The sequence below is a fragment of the Spinacia oleracea genome, chromosome 1 (genome assembly GCF_020520425.1).
Source record: "Spinacia oleracea cultivar Varoflay chromosome 1, BTI_SOV_V1, whole genome shotgun sequence".
Lineage (NCBI taxonomy): Eukaryota > Viridiplantae > Streptophyta > Magnoliopsida > Caryophyllales > Amaranthaceae > Spinacia > Spinacia oleracea.
Window position 1 is genome coordinate 105,380,270 of NC_079487.1, and position 16,592 is coordinate 105,396,861.

Consider the following 16,592-nt stretch of genomic DNA (forward strand, 5'->3'; position numbering starts at 1 on the left):
GGTAACTTTTTTTTTTTGTAAAAGTAAAATTTGTTTTAAAATCACATTATTCAAGCACAACTTGAATTAATTAACGACACCAATTTCATTTTTTTTCATAATACCCTAATAAAACGTGCAAACATAAATTAGAAGCAAGTTATTGATTTTATTTGTTAGGCATGGTCTACAAAATAAATTTAGTTGAGGATAGATCCATTTAAGAATTGGTGTCTATTTAAAATATTCATTCGCATTCTATTTTGTTATTTAATCCCTTATACATAAAATATAATTTGTCCTAGTTTTATAGTCTTGTTTCACTAAAAACACGAGTTTTAAGAAAAGTGAAATATAGTGTATGAAAAGTGAAATATAATGTACGGGAAAGTAGAATATAGTGTATGAAAAAGTAAGAGAGTGCATGAAAAAGTGTAAATGTGAAATATAATCTATGAGAAAGTGAGAAAGTTAATGACCAAAAATAAAAACATGACTAAATTTGAGCCGCACAAAATAGAATATAAGATTATAAAATTGGGACAGAGGGAGTAGTAGATAAGGTTATGTGGTCATAGCCTTATCGGTAATCTCTTAGAAAAAATGTTTAACCACTAGTTCAGCAATAAATTTAAACTGTACGGACTAACAAAACATTGTAATTGGGAAACGAAAAAAGAGAATTGGAAGATACTCCCTCCGTAATTATTTAAGAGATACACTTAATTGGCGGGACACGGATATTAAGAAAAAGAATTGAATGAAATAAAGTAATAAAACAAGTGGGGTTGGGGTAGATATTTTAATAAGTAAAACAAGTGGGGGACCATGTCTTTTTAGAGGGGTGGGGGTAGGGTGTAGTTCTGAAATTATTTGTTTAATAGGGTGGTGGGACATAAGATATATTAGATAGATTATTTAATTAGATGGTGGGGTTGATAAATTACTAAAATTAACAAGTGTATCTCTTAAATAAATACGGCCGGAAAAGACAAGTGTATCCCTTAAATAAATACGGAGGAAGTAGCAAAATAAAAACAGTAATTGGGAGATGGTCAATAATGGATACATGGTGAGTTCCTTTACAAGTTATGACAATGAATTCATTTTGAGCTCTTTCGGTACAGAAATCTATAATCATTCTCTTCATTTATCCATTTAAACTAATGATGCATGAACATCGTAACTTTTTTTTTTGTACGAATGAGCTACAAGGGCGAAAATGAGAATCGATCCCAGGATCACCTGGAACCGGGATGGACACTCTAACCTACTGAGCTATTCCTCTCTCTCATGAACTTCAGTATATCGAAGAACTATATGAACTCTTGGCTTCCGTCAATGAAAAGTATACGGGCAACACCACAAACTCCTAATCAACGCACCTGCAGATATATGAACTCTTGGCTTCCGTCAATGAAAAGTACACGGCGTAATTTAGAAGGTGGACCATGGTGCACCTTAAGAACACTAGTATATATAATTGAAAGAACATCCGGTTACGAGAAAAGAACATGAGTACTTTTATCACCACAAACTCCTAATCAACGCACCTGGAACCGCAAGGAGGAATGCAGAATGACCAATTCAAAGCATACGATACCCCTTTACGACCCAAACTGCCAAAGAAACAACTCAAGTCATAGACAAAAGGAAGGAAGTACTGCTAGATATACAACGACCCAAGCAAGACGAGATAAAAAGCACATGTCATGCAAATTTGTAAGTTGGATAAATAGATTGCAATTTAACAGAGAGCACCAATCTACATCTATCTATGGAATTAATTTCTAGACAAGCTAATCTTCCAAAAGTCTACTGCCTCTGACCTCAACAACCAAAATCAAATTCTACACATAAAACTCTCATCCTAAAAGGCAACTGTTGTAAAGCTGCTGCTGTTATACCACATTATAGAAGCCACCAATTTCCTAACACAAATGTTGTGTGTGGCTTAACTTTCAACAGCCAGGGCACTAAATAAATCTAACAGTTACGCTCCACTTCCTCAGCCTTTTGTGCCTCTTTTTCTCTTCTTTGCACTCTTTTTTGATCCACTCTGAGACTTCCCCTTTGAACTTTCAGGCGCTTTTGCTGGTTCTGGTGATGACTCCATATCTTCAGTATCCTCTTCCTCTGCTGCAGGAGCAGCTTTCACTTTGTTGCTCCCGTTAGTAGTATTGGATTTGCCGCCACTCTTTGGAGATTTACCCTTGGACTTTGTAGCAACTATAGGTGTTTCTTGCTTTGACTTGCTACTCCCTTTGGGTGTGTCCACATCATTAGCTTTGGATTTTCCAACTGATTTAGGGGTCTTGTCCTTGTTGCCAGATTTTGAATCTTTGGGTTTTCCACCTTTAGGGTCCTCAGATTTACCAATACTCTTCAAAGGCTCGTCCTTTGTTTTGGCATCCACTTTATTATTATCATCCTTCTTCTTAGTTCGAGGCTTGGTTGTAGTTTTAGATTTGCTGGTTGAACCTCCGGCCCTGGAAAATGCAAACAAAACATCTTAGACTGAGAATAATAAAAACAGATGTCTAAAAACATAGTGGATATCACACTGTACTTTTTAGCTGAAGTCTCAGTCTTTCCTCGTTTAGCCCCTAGAACAGGACTTGTCTTGGCCTTTTTAGCTTGTGGCCTACAAACCAGCCAAGATAAGATAGTACATTTGAAATTGATTAGATAACCAGAAAGTAGATAGAGAAGCACAAATGCATAATGCACTGCTACAAAACAGCCAAATTAACACAATCAAATGCATCAGATAAGAGAACCGCAGACTGGAGCAATGAATTCTCAGATATGATCACAGAAACTCAGTCAAAACAGTTCATTATCAAAAACCGGAAAGTGATTGAATCAACTTGATGTGCAAAAATGTAAGGTTCTAATGCTCATAAGAACTCAATGTACAACAAGAAAGACTTACATTTCAGCAGATTCATCAGGGCTTTCACCGTCGCTTGAATCCCTCTGTGATTAAGATACAGCAGTACACATTATTAACTGTAAAATATTTTTTAAAAACCCATAAACCAATACAAGGGAGCAAACCTGATCATCTTCCATCAATTTCCACTTCTCCTTCTCAAGCTTCAAAACCTCAACATCACCATCACTATATATTACCTACATCAAAATAAAGCAAACTACTAAGAACAAAATACACAAAGATAAATGAAGAAGCAATTTAGAGCAAGAAACTCCCAATCACCTTATGCTTTCCTGAACCAGGATCAAAGTGCTCAACAACCCCTTTATAAAACCTGCAAATAACTCCGACAAAAGAAAGGAAATTAAAGCATGTACTATATGAAGTCAGGAATCATCTAATCTCCGTTATTCAATATCCAGGATAGTATGGCTATAACTCAGTCATGCATGAGCTACATAGCCAGCTATAAAGATATTGCATTGCCAGCCTACAATGATTAAAATGTCTTGATCAATTGGGGGGAAAGTATGTCATAAACTATACATGTCAAGACAAAAGTGCAAGATCTGTAAGACATGTTTGCACATACTATCTATTAACATCAGAGACAGGGTGATGTAAGAGTTAAGATGGTTGAAGTTCAACAGAGACCAGACTATAGCAAAACAATGACGAAATTTTTCTCAAAGTCTAGAACAGAAGATGAAAAACAAGAGAGTAAATTCCACAACGTTTATCAAAATGAAGTATTTATCATGAGCAAATAAAGCAAACATCTTACTCTTTGTCATCTGGCCACCAAACGTGGATCGTCGAACCAACCAATTCCTTACCATATTTGGAAGCCTGGAAATTTATATCAAACTCATCAGAAGAAAAATTCAATGCAAAGATTAAAGACTTCAACATGGTCAATCACGCTCATTCCTGAACAATTTTTCGAGAAACATTTAAGTAAAGAAACCCAAAAATGTCATAATTCCATATGAATCTGTAGATAATACAGTTAGTATGGAGTACAAACCAATGGTAAGTTGGTAACAATCCGTTTTAGGTGTTTGATGAGATTCTCTCAGATGCATCCATATGGTCATAGAAGAATCAAGCATGTTATAATAACTTATAAGTTCATGCAAGAACAAGAGCTCCAATAATGGTATTAACCAACCCTACCTACCTACATGATAGCAAACGGGAAAAACATTTAGGGACGGAGGGAGTATTTTACAAACGAAAAAATGGAAGGGCATATGGGTCATACTAAAAACGGGCTAATCTCACCCTAACACCATCCTCTTTTGAAACTGACTCATTCAGGGCATGCCACATGCTACAAATTCATTTCACTTGCTACAACAAACTAAACTAGATTGTGCACCGCATGTCCGCATAAAGTGAATGGAAGCAAAAGGAACTTGTGGAAATGCAATACTAGTGAACAGGGTCGAACATGTACATCACACTGGTACAAATAGTTTACAAATACTTATAATATGCTCAATCTTCAGATTTATAAAATTACAGATTACATGATTAATGATAATGCATTCTAAGATGCAACTAAGAACACTTACATTACAAAAATTAAATAATTCAGATTCATAGCACCTGGAAGTCTAATTGCAAATTTGGTCAAACTTCACTCCTTTTACCACCTTTTTAAGTGGCTATATTTAATAAATTTCATATTCTAGGCAACCAAATACAGCATACTTCCCTAGATACAAAACAACCCAGCTTCTTAAATAACTGTAACACCAAGAATTGAGGATATCACCTAAGCAACAGCATTATCATATAGCAGCAGACTAACCGCAAGCAGTGTCAACTGATCAAGACATCAATAGGAAAACATACCTTCTTTCCGCTGGGTACTTTCTTTTCGCTGGATACTTTCTTTTCACTGGAACGCTTCCTTTTGGAATTTGAATCGGATGCTTTTTCCACATCACTTTCATCTTTAACGGGCTTTGCAGTGGACTTTGCTGAACCAACAGACTTCTGGAAAATTAATTAAATACGTAGTCATTAAAGCTTTTGTAATAGGTATAACATAGCAACTTTATAAAATTTATTCCAAGGATAAACACAACGGCTTTACATAAGTACCTTCCTCTCATCCTTGGACGGAGTTTTTGTAAGATCTTTTGCAGGAGTAGCTTTTCCCTGAGCTCGTTTGTTCTTATTATCACGCTGGCTAACAACAACTTCGGCCTTCTTGCCCGTCTGTTTCGCCGATTTGGCATCCACATCACTGGTTTTTTCATCTTCCTTTGATGCATCAGAACTCGGTACACTGTCCTCCTTGTCGGTGGTAGAAGATACCTTTTTCCCTTTTTGCTTATGCAATTTGGATTCTGAAGCACTAACTCCTTCAAGGGACTTCTTGGGATCAGATTCCTCCTCCATTTCAACATCACCAGCTGGCTCACTTTCCACTAATTCATCCTTCTTTTCTGGTTCATCCTCTTTTGGATCCTCATCAGCAAGGCTTCCACTTGGGGAGAGAGATGGAACACCAACAGGCTCTTCAGATGTTTTGGGTGAGGGTACTGGGGCATCAGGCTCTTTTTCATTTTCTGCTGGCTCTGCAGAATCAGCCAACGGAGCCTCACTTGGTACATTGTCAGCATCCTTCCCATCTTTTTCTTGAGGCTCAGGCATCACTGTTTCCTCCTTTTCCTCCATAACAGCAGGTTCTGGAAGTTCTAAAGAGCTCTTCAACGAATTTGTTTTCTTCCCTTTCCGCTTGTTAACTTTTACTGGCTTAGTTTTTGGTTTTGTGAGCTTTTCAGCATCTATATTGTCAACCTTAGCCTTGCTTGGTTCTGCCTCTTCATCATGAACCTCATGATTTACCTCCTTGGAATCATCGTTGCCTGCAGAGATATCTTCAACCTCATTCTGTAATGTACCATTGCTGACCACAGCCTTTGGAGACCCAACAGTAGCAGGACCAACTTCTTCAGAAGGGGGCGCATCATCCAAAGTTTCCAAAGCTACCTGAGGAAAAAATGAAAAGCTAACATTAAGCCATTGTTCCAGAAAAATGACCAAGCTCATTAAAATAGCATGAGGAACACACATACTTCAACTGCCTTTTCTGAAGGTGGGTTGGTCACATCATTCTCAGCAGCCTGATTAAAGAAAGATTGGAAAGAAGACGTTAAAAAAAGCAGGAAATAATAGATATTTAAAGAATCAATTGGCTGCTTCATGCTACTAACTGTGCAAGCACAACATATACCCAGTAAACCTGTTTCTCAAAACGTAGAAGAAAGAAGAAGAAAAAAAAGACTGACTTTGATGTGAGACTAAACAATAACGACTACAGAAAGTTAGCTCTCAACAAATTAGTGTTAGATGTGGTCTTCAACAGCTGTTAAATATGTGATGAAGTGGATCAAAAACAGATCAAGTGTAATATTTAAACATCTTGATAAAAAGTCAGCGCCATGAAAAGCAAAAAAAGAAAAATAACAGCATCTTCCAGGTACAAAACCTCTCCAAAATCATTCCAAACTGCTCGTAGATTTCCATCATGTGACATCCATAGTCTACTACACTTAAGTAGCATTTATTCAAGTAATTAAGGATATGGAATATACCATGTTCTTCTATATGTGAGCCTTTTCTCCCTCATGTAAACAAGGAAAAGTGATATGTAAAGTTTAGAAAAGCTTCAGAGCAAAAGTTTTAAATATAAGATAGAGAATGAAATAGAACAGTGTGCTTCGTTGCTAAATTTGATGAACACAGTATTTGAAGGAGAAACTCCAAATTCCAACTCCAAATGAATCATAAAAATTATTGCACAAACTCTACAACTCAGTCACTCCGTAACTTCTCTAACCTTCCTGGCTAAAATCAAGAAAACTAAATTACATCACTATATTAGCATATAATGCCCTTACTCTGTGGACTTAAGTCATGGAGAGTAAAACACATACTATAATAACCACTAACCAGCCATCAAGATATATTGCATGTTATCAATTACCAAATATTTTTAGCTTTGCAGAACTACCAAGAGATATATATTATTAAAAAAAAAAAAATCATCATGGACTAAGGAATATACTACCACATTTTCGTTCACAGCATCTGCCTCACTAGGCTCAACAGCTTCACTTCTAGCTTGTAAAACAGTTGCCACAGCCTTACTATAATCATCTACAGTAGTACCAAGGGACTTCATAGCTGGTATCAGATAAGGTTTAAGCTTGACAGCACACTTTTCAGCCACTTTCTCCCCAAGCAGACGAGCAACAGGCAAAACTTCCTGGACATCAGAATATAAAAAAGATCACCAAACTCATTCAGGGTGATCACAAATGAAGCTTCAGCAACTTGTAAGAAAATTGACCTTATTCTCGGTTTTCAGAACGTCTAGGATAGACGAACAAAGATCTGTTGATATATCTTCACTTTCTTCCAAGACAAGGGTCATGATTGTCTCCATTGAAGAAAACACATTTTCAGAATGATCACCCCTACAAGATCCCAAAAGAATAAACCGTCGTCAGGTAAGGTTAATCGATCACAGTCTATCAAAGAGTGACTTGAAGGTTTTCCATCACTTCCTTCTTGTGCACTTGTGCAGTAAATATCCCAAAAGACATAGGGAGAGAACAAAATTGCAAAGACTGCATGTAAGAGTTTCTCCACTCCAAATCTTTACCTTCCTTCTCTTTCAAAATGTATTAGTAGTTTAGAAATTATTCAACAACATAATCCTCCACGTGACTAAAAAATTTCAGGGTTACAAAATTCACAAGTGCTCGAGTACATAACAATTACCGTACATGTATAAACAAGCAAGAGCATAAGTTTTCATATTTCACCATTGAAGGGTCTACAAAGTGTATGACATAAGATAGAAAAGATCAGAACCATAATTTTTCAATGTTGCTCTTTTTAAAAGCATCAAGCATAGTCAGATACAAAATCCTGGGGAGATACAGGACCAAGGCTCCAAGAACTTACATAAATACAATTCTTGTGGGGAGCAAAGAGGGAAACTACATAAAGGCATGCAGTGTACAGGGATAGCAATAAAGAAAAGGCAACGGGTAATCTTCAGATAAAAGAATGTGTAACAAAAAGAATGAGACACAAGATAGTTCACAATATGTGTACCATATAGTCCACAACAATAAGCAATTCATCTTCATCAGAAAAACCATTTTGCGATAGTGGTCCACACACAAGAAATCAAAGGCCAGTACCAAATCAGAAGAGCTTTTCTCCTTAGCAAGCATGCAAGGAGTTATCCTTTTACATAAGGTGGGGAGAGCAAATAAACTAAACACCACTTTCTGTTTTGGGTTTTTATAATTCACTACCTGGAGGCACCTAAAGGAAGATGTGCCATACAAATTCTAGGATGTATGTGGAACAACTAGATATTCTAACTCTGAGATCAAGAAGTGTGAAAGTTTTTTAACACTGCAAGATCTAAGTTGATCCAGAAGTAGGCAAGCTGCACGAATGACAAACCAGAGGTGTTGTACACATACCAAACAAACCAAAAGAAGAACAATAACCTAACAAGAACTCTCACAAAGTATGTTTCCCAACATCAAAAACAAATGCTCATATCTTTCAGTTACCTGATAGTTCTAAAGAAGTGATGGAACATTTCCACAATTAATGCATCACATTCCAGATCCAGCATCACCACACATGATCTGACTTTTGCCACTGTTTCCAGGATGCAGGTCCTCTTGTTAAATGACAGGCTAGATTTGTCATCTAGCTTCTCAAACGATGATACAATCAATTGAAACACCTCCTGTACACAGTTGGCTACATCAGCATATGGACAGAAGGAATAATCATAATAGTGACACTAGTGGATTGATTGATCATATACACCTTCATTTGGTCATCCTCGTAAGGTGCATCTGGAGCTGTGATCCTTGTTACCTCACTGATACATGAAGCAACAGCAACATTGACATCAATGTCTGAATGTCTCAACAGTTCATTGGAGATCAATGCTTTCATTGATGGAGAGAGTGATTTCTTCATTGACTCCGATGGTGACTGTTCCACTTGGGTGAGCAAGTTTTCTACACGCTACAAGCACGAGAAACAAGGATAAATAAAACAACTGAAGACTCTATGTTGTGGAACTTCCCAAAGAAGTATCTCTAACACAACTTGGTGCACGAATACAGGTTTCACATCATACTCCTAGAAGTAGGCAAACAACACACAAAAGAATAATGTGCATCCTTCCAGGCAGCAGCTCAGCACTAAGCAGGTATAGTAGACTCACAAAAGACCTCCCCCCCCCCACCCACCCACACACACACACAATACACACAGGCATTCCAAGCATAATGTTGCCAGAAGCTCAAACTGCAATATAAGACTAGATGACAGAAAAAAGAATCTGAATCCGAAAATAAATCTAAATTGTCTTGGAAAAGTAGGAATAAACATCTAAATTCCAGGAACCAGTGTTGCTTTCATATCCAAGTACCTCCAAGTTCACAATGTTGGATAAATAACTGAGACGTTAACTACTCACCTTTTAAAATTAAAAAGGCTCGAGTGAACTGAGTTTAGATAAGGACTACCAAGTACCAAATTCAACTTACAGCTAAACTCAGTACAGATAGGTTCAATTAATAGCGTTTTATGTCAAGGACCATTCAGGTGAAAAGAACATAACCCAAGTATTTCTCAGGCAATCCAGAGAGGCTCCACGAAAACATGAAGTTAGAGCACCTTATAAGTATTGCTATACAAGTAAAACAGCACAGCCTCAAAATTCTGGGGGTGAATAAATATCTGTTTTATTATTTTCGGTTTTTTCATGAAATGCCCCCGAGGTTTGCAAAAACGCACCAAATACCCTCGTGTCTTTCGAATCACATAATATACCCCTATTTTTGCCTAAGTTTGCACCAAATACCCCTAATCCGACCTTCCGTTAGTCCTCCGTTAAGTCATGTTTATAATTCACAGAATGCCCCTATTTTTAAACTTATTGCACAATATACACCTATTTGTAAACTAAGTTGCACTAAATATCCAAACTGCTTTTTTTTTTTTCTTTTCTCTCCATCCCTTCCTTCTCTTTTCCTGATCCATCTTCTCCGGTGCACTCCATTGTTCTACAACCGCCAACATAAGAATCAACGTGCAAACAATCAAATTCGAAAAATCAATTACTTCCATTCACACTAATCGCCCACAAATTGGACTGAGATTGGAGAAACAAGAAGGGCGGACCCAGAGAAGAACATACAGGATTGAGCTACTTAAAACACAAAGGCTGCAAGAATTAAACCACTTTATCAAAGATATTCAGATCAACAACACTTACAACAACATTTACAGAGAATTCCTTAACTAAGTGCTTCATACTATCTTAGTAGTAAGTCAGAAACCTTAGAATTAGAATTCGATTCTGGAAATCCACCACCATAAATCCATAATCAATGTCTGCTTCTACATTGACTCCCAATTTTCTTCAAACAGTCTCCACTCAATTTTACTCACTCTCCCAATTCCCAATTCCCAACACCCTCAACTTCTCGAATTTCATTCAATTGCAAATCAAAATACCCAATTTCGTCAAAATCAGCTTCAATTCTAACCCTAAATGCAGCACTTTTTGACCCTTTTGTGCTTCAAATTGCAGAAACTTTTGAAGACTCTCTCTCCTCTTCATCTTCTTCAACTCCCTTACCTTTGCAGAAACTAAGGGATTCGTCCTCCGAATCCCTTCTTTCTCTATTGCTCGTTGCACTTGAGTGGGTCAATGAATCGACGGTGCAACCGAGGATGTTGAACCCTGGGCCGAGATCGGCCTCCGCCGGCGACCAGAGAACGGAAATCGGACGCCGTCGGCTATCAGAGAGCAGGAGGAAGAACAACTTCGTTTTTTGCACCGCCGCGAAACTTCCGCACCACCGGAGAATCGACAACCTTCCCAATGCGGCCACCGGAGAACGACCACACTCCGCGAAGCCAAGTCGACCACCATCAACATCTGATTTAAGTGATCCTCCGGATCACTGTCGGCGACCAGAGATCGGCCTCCGCCGGCGACCAGAGAGCGGAGATCGGACGTCGCCAGCGACCAGAGAGCAGGAGGATCTACCCAGAATTACTGGGTTTCGAGTAGGTTGAAGCTTGAAGAACAGGGGAGAGAGAGAGAAATAGAAGAATATGAGATTTTTTTTTTTGAGTTTTTGTCAAAGGGAAGGTAAGTAAATGGGGTCATAACACAATTAAGGGCAAAATAGTAAAACTCCACTAACGGTAGACTAACGCCGTTAACTGTTAGGTGCATCTCATGAACAGTACGGATAAATAGGGGCATATTATGTTAATCGAAACACGCGAGGGTATTTGGTGCGTTTTTGTAAACCTCGGGGGTATTTCATGAAAAAACCGTATTATTTTTATGTATCCTGCAAAGCCAACCGCACACACCCCGCAACTTTCCCATATAAAATGCAAAAAATCCTCATTAAGTTACAAGTTTTAACTACTAGTAAACAAAAAAGTATCGAAGTTTTTAATATAAACTTCAATATAATAAGCCATTTTTGTTATCTCCATAGAACGGAAAGCGCAGAGTTAGTAAATTCAAGTGCAAAAGCTCATTAAGTTTTAACTACTAGTAAAGCAGAAAAAAGTATCGGAATTCTAACATAATAGGACAATTTTATTGTTGCCGCAGAACGGGTAACAGCAGAGTTAGTAAATTCAATTACAGAAAATAATTCGAACATAACTGAGCATCTTCGAGCAAACAGAAGTTTCATCCAGAAATCGCGAACGTTTGACACCCGTACCCAGAACTCAACTTACGTGGCAGTAGACTAATAATACGAAGTCTATAATGTTGTTTTTTTTGTGAGGGGATATATAATCTTGTTAAGACGGGAAGGAAATTGAGAAAATAAGGAAAGGAATCAATTAAAAGCGTATTATTGAACCAAAAGTAAGGAAATGTAGCAAAAAAAAAAAAAAAAAGCGTTTAAAAGCACAAATGCCAATTAATTACAATTTAAACTTAAACATTAAAAAAACATTTTAAAAAAAAAATAGCAACTTTATAACACATGCAACTGTTTAAGAAAATTAGAACGCAATTAATTCAACAGGACACCCAATTAACACTTGAGTTAAATAAATAAATCAAGCAAAATTCAAGAAATTCGGGAAAAACCTAGCATCTGGAAAACTGGAAAAGGGATAAATTAAAGACTTACGTCAAGCGAAGCAAGCAATTCAGCGACGGAAGACGGAGGAGAGAGAAGCTGGTTACCAGCTTCGGTGAGCTGCTTCTCAAGCAGCTCTTCATCTGACAACGCCATTGTTAAACTTCTCTAGATCTCTCAATTACTCAACTTCTTCAACAGCATCAAAACCCTGGCAACCCAGGATCACCACCGTAACAACTAAAAAACACCGAAAAATGAATTAAAAAAACTGAATCTCAAAACTAAAAAAAATATCAAAAAATTTGGTTTTAGAGATGGAGAGAGAAAGTTAAGAGCGCGAAAAGGGGTGGAGATTAATTTTTTTTTTTTTTTTACGATTTATGGAAGAGAAAAGAGGAGGAAGATGAAATTTTTCGGATGAGAGAGAAAAACTAGGGTTTTGTATCGATTTTAATTTTTGGGGGAAATGGGGATAGATAGAGAAGGAGAGAGAAAGAAACCTACTTTTGTGCGAAGTGGTAGAAAATTATGAGAGCCTCCTTTTTTTTCTTTCTCTTTTTTTCCCCCAAGATTTTCGTAAGATGGATTTATGAATTATGACGAGGGTTTTTAATTTTGTTGATGGGAGAGAAAATGAAATATTTCGTCACTTTTTCACAGTGAGCGAAGAGAGTGTTCAGATAAATAATGCCCAGAAAAATATGAAAAATGGTTTTTACTGAGATTTGGAGTCCGCTTGTGTGGGATTGGAGTTGAAATTTGGGCTCTTGTTTGGTGTTTTATAAACTCGGGAAATTGGTGGGTAAGTATATGCAGTCAATTATGGATTGTGATTAAGAACGAACACTCTTATGGTTATGGATGGATTGGTAAAAAGTATGTAATTTTGGATTGTTTTTTGAATGGATCTGATGTTTGAAAACAGTTAAAGGTTGAGATGGATGTTGAAAGTACTTTATGGATAATGTAGGTTATTAAACAGGTTTATGTTTCAGTATAATATGGTTGGTTGACGGTAAAGAGTTGTCGGATTGTATTGTTGATAGGAAATGTTATGAATATATACGTCATGATTAATGATATGCAGCCTGTTATGGGTTGTGATCGAGCACATGTGCTTTTATAGATTAGTAAAAAAAAAAGTAAGTAATCGTGGATTATTCTATAGAATGGATATGTTTGAAAAGACGTTGAGACGCAAATGGATTATGAAAGTTACTTTTATACATAGATACTTAGTAGATAATTAAACATGTTTATGTTTTGATATTAGTCTGATTGGTGTATGTAGTTAACTAAATAATTGTCAGATCAACTCATTGATAGGAGACGTTATGAATATAGAAGTCATAGGTCATAAATAAAAGAGTGTGAGTTTGTTTCAAGCTTGCTTTTGTTTGTTGTTTGTTGTTTGTATCTTTCATGGTTTTATATATGTGCCTGAAATTAGTGCGGAAAAATGTGTGGTGATGTAAAATTTGTGATTCACATAGAGAAATAAGAATCAATACTCTAAAATAGGCGATTTTTTGAATGTGGTTGCTGACTTTTGTTGTTTAATTTATATTGTCAGTTTAGAGTGTATCATGAAATACAAATGAACTAGACAACAATACGTGGAGAAAGATAGGGCGATGCGAAACAAGTGATTTTCATTTAAGTAATGAGAATCAATATACACTTAACGGCAAGTGAATCGGTGGTGGTTCTTTTGCAATCTGTCGTTTATATTATCAGCTAAAGTGCTTCGTGATTTGTAAATAAAACTGAACAACGTAAAAGCTACACTAGTTAATTTGCTTGCTCTAATTGTTGTGATTAGATTGATCACACAAAAAGTTAACGTATCAAAAGTGAGAATCATAGTTGTGTTTTATTTACAAGTTTAGGTTATCATTTATATCGAATGTCGTTGTTATGAAACCTTTTAAAAAATTTAATAGGCAATCTTTCTGCATGCCTATAGTATTCACTTGGTCTCTTTTCTTAGTAACCTAATACATTCCTTTCATTTCCTTCCAATGCTTTAATCTCATTTTCACCGTGTGTTTTTTCTTACACATTAAAGCCAAAGTTATTTAATAATAATAAATATGAAATGAACTATTTCCTTATTACATACTTCGTATATATATACTTATCACGTAATTATTGTCTTAAGAAGGCAAGTGAAAATCATCCCAATAACTAATCGCCACTTAATTTAATTTTTACTTACATATTACTTGATGGGAATCACTGTGTGCTTTTTTTTGTACACATAACAAATCCAAAGTAATTTAATAAATAATATATCTAAAACGAACTATTTCCTTATTACATACTTCGGATATATATACTTATCGCATAGTTGTTGTCTTAAGAAGGTAAGTGAAAATCATCCCAATAACTAATCGCCACTTGATTTAATTTTTACTTACATGTTACTTATTGGGGATATTATTGATCACATGCAAACCATTATATGTTGAAATAACAATGAATGGAAAACTTATTCCTATTAGTTGTTCCATCAACATACAACTATATACAATATGCATGTCCTCGATCGGTTAGTCATGTTATTGTCTTTCTTGTCACCTCAAATGTAATGATTATTCCAATAAATGAAATCCTCATATTTGTCACTAAATTCATTGAGCCCGTAAATAGCATTATGTTGCTAGCTAATGTTCCGCTCCTTAATTTGCCCATTTTAACCCAAGGCAAGCCTTTTGTCTTTCTTTTCTCGTCAGGAAAGTTTACTATTAGGTCAGGTTGTGTAATGCTCTTGGAGAACAAGATCATGGAGGACGAGAGGATTGCAGAAGATATTTTTAAAGTGCTTCGAATAATCTGGAAGATAAATATTCCTCGAAAATGGAAAGTGTTTATGTGAAGATCATGTATGATAGGTTATCAATTAACTATAACCTGAGAAGAAGAGGTATTGATGTTGATAGCCAGTGTGGCTACTGTGGTTGTTTTGGATGAGAGTTTACAACATATTTTTCAAACTTGTAATGTGGCTAGACTAGCTTGACGGTCTACAATATACAAGTTCAAATAGAAAGTATTGAGTCCATAAGCTTTACAACATGGGTTCAAAAACACATCCTGCTCTTTTATAGCGAGGATGGTGCTGACAATAGCAAGTTAGAAGGCTTCGTGACCATGCTATGGAGTATTTTGGTGACTAGGAACGCCCGAGTGTTTCGAAATATAGGAGGTCATGCAAGAACTTTTCTAACTCAAGCCGATGAAGGCATGAGCCATTTACATTGGTTTCAACAATCTCCTTCAATTGCATGTGTTGGTTTCCATACGTTGGGAAAGGAACTCAGTAGTCCTCCAAGGTTCTACCTGGTTCAATTAGGAAGCAACAAGGATATATTTTCTAACTTTGTTTTGCAGGTGGTTGGCTCATGGGAGAATGGAACGGAAAAAGAAGGGTGGGGTTGGGCTTATAAGGAGGGGGGCAACGATTACTTCAGGGATGGAGGAGGGAACTACAGTAGTACTTCTACAACACTCCAAGCAGAGACAAAAGCTTGCCTTCATGGGTTAAAATGGGCAAAGGAGCAGAACATTGGCAACATAATGCTATTTACGGACTCGGTGAATTTATTGACAAATTTGAGGATGGAGTTAAGAAATGAAATTCAAATAGTTTGGGAGATTCAGGAAATCAAGAAGATAGCAACAACGTTCAACATATGCACGATCCTAAAAACAGATAGGATTAAAGTGAAACGAGCACACGTCATTGCTAACATTGCAGAAAGGAAGGATCTACGTTTAGTAATAGGATTTAATTCTCTTTTGCATGTGTCAAAAAATAAATAAATTATAATGATTATTAATAATAAACAACGCCATAAACTATCGGTGAGTGACTAGCATTTTTCTTATTTTTCAAACTTAGATCTTGGCTAAGGATTAAACTTAAGTATAGTCAAATTGTTTAAAAGTTTTCTATTTGAAGATAAAAGTGACCACGGTACGTGGTATATAGTAGAAGTACATGATATCAACTTCTGAGGGAATTACATGTTTGATGACATTATTGTTATATACTTCCTCCGCTTCAAAATAGTTGCAACACTTTATTTTTTGCACTATTTACATAATCTACTTCGTTTATTTTTCACGATCTATGCTTTAGGAAAAACATATTCATGCATGTAGGATCTTGTTAGATTCGTCTTAATGCATATTTTGCGAAAATTATTTTTTTTATAATTTTTACTTCTCGCTAATTAAATATATTAATTGTTCAAGATATGAATTGACAAAAGTGAAAAACAAAGTGTTGCAACTAAGAAGAATCGGAGGAAGTATCTAGTTCATGCATATACATTAATTCTAATATGATCGTACACGATTATACTTCCTCTGCTCTTTTTTAAATGACGCAACTATTTAGGCACGTTTGCCAATTCACGATTTCAAACACTAATATCTTCAATTATGGATAAGAAAAAATTATAAAATTTGATATT

General features: G+C 36.2%; 1 protein-coding gene across 3 annotated transcripts; it reads right to left on the minus strand.

Annotated features, from left to right (window-relative positions):
* Positions 1-1,689: 1,689 nt before the first annotated feature.
* On the minus strand, positions 1,690-12,767 carry LOC110803473 (sister chromatid cohesion protein PDS5 homolog C). Of its 3 annotated transcripts, XM_022008989.2 has the most exons (15): positions 12,616-12,767; positions 12,160-12,348; positions 8,798-9,001; positions 8,533-8,714; positions 7,287-7,413; positions 7,005-7,202; positions 6,010-6,057; positions 5,030-5,923; positions 4,778-4,921; positions 3,702-3,766; positions 3,200-3,251; positions 3,040-3,114; positions 2,915-2,958; positions 2,549-2,623; positions 1,690-2,468 (listed from the first exon to the last, which is right to left on the minus strand). In XM_022008989.2, exons 2-15 carry the CDS (start codon positions 12,262-12,264, stop codon positions 1,988-1,990), a joined length of 2,694 nt encoding a protein of 897 aa, XP_021864681.1. In that variant the 5' UTR covers positions 12,265-12,348; positions 12,616-12,767; the 3' UTR covers positions 1,690-1,987. The 3 variants fall into 3 exon arrangements, with proteins under 3 accessions (XP_021864681.1, XP_056694431.1, XP_021864682.1); XM_056838453.1 differs by having other exon boundaries at positions 12,160-12,673; XM_022008990.2 differs by lacking the exon at positions 12,616-12,767 and having other exon boundaries at positions 7,008-7,202; positions 12,160-12,607.
* Positions 12,768-16,592: the final 3,825 nt, after the last annotated feature.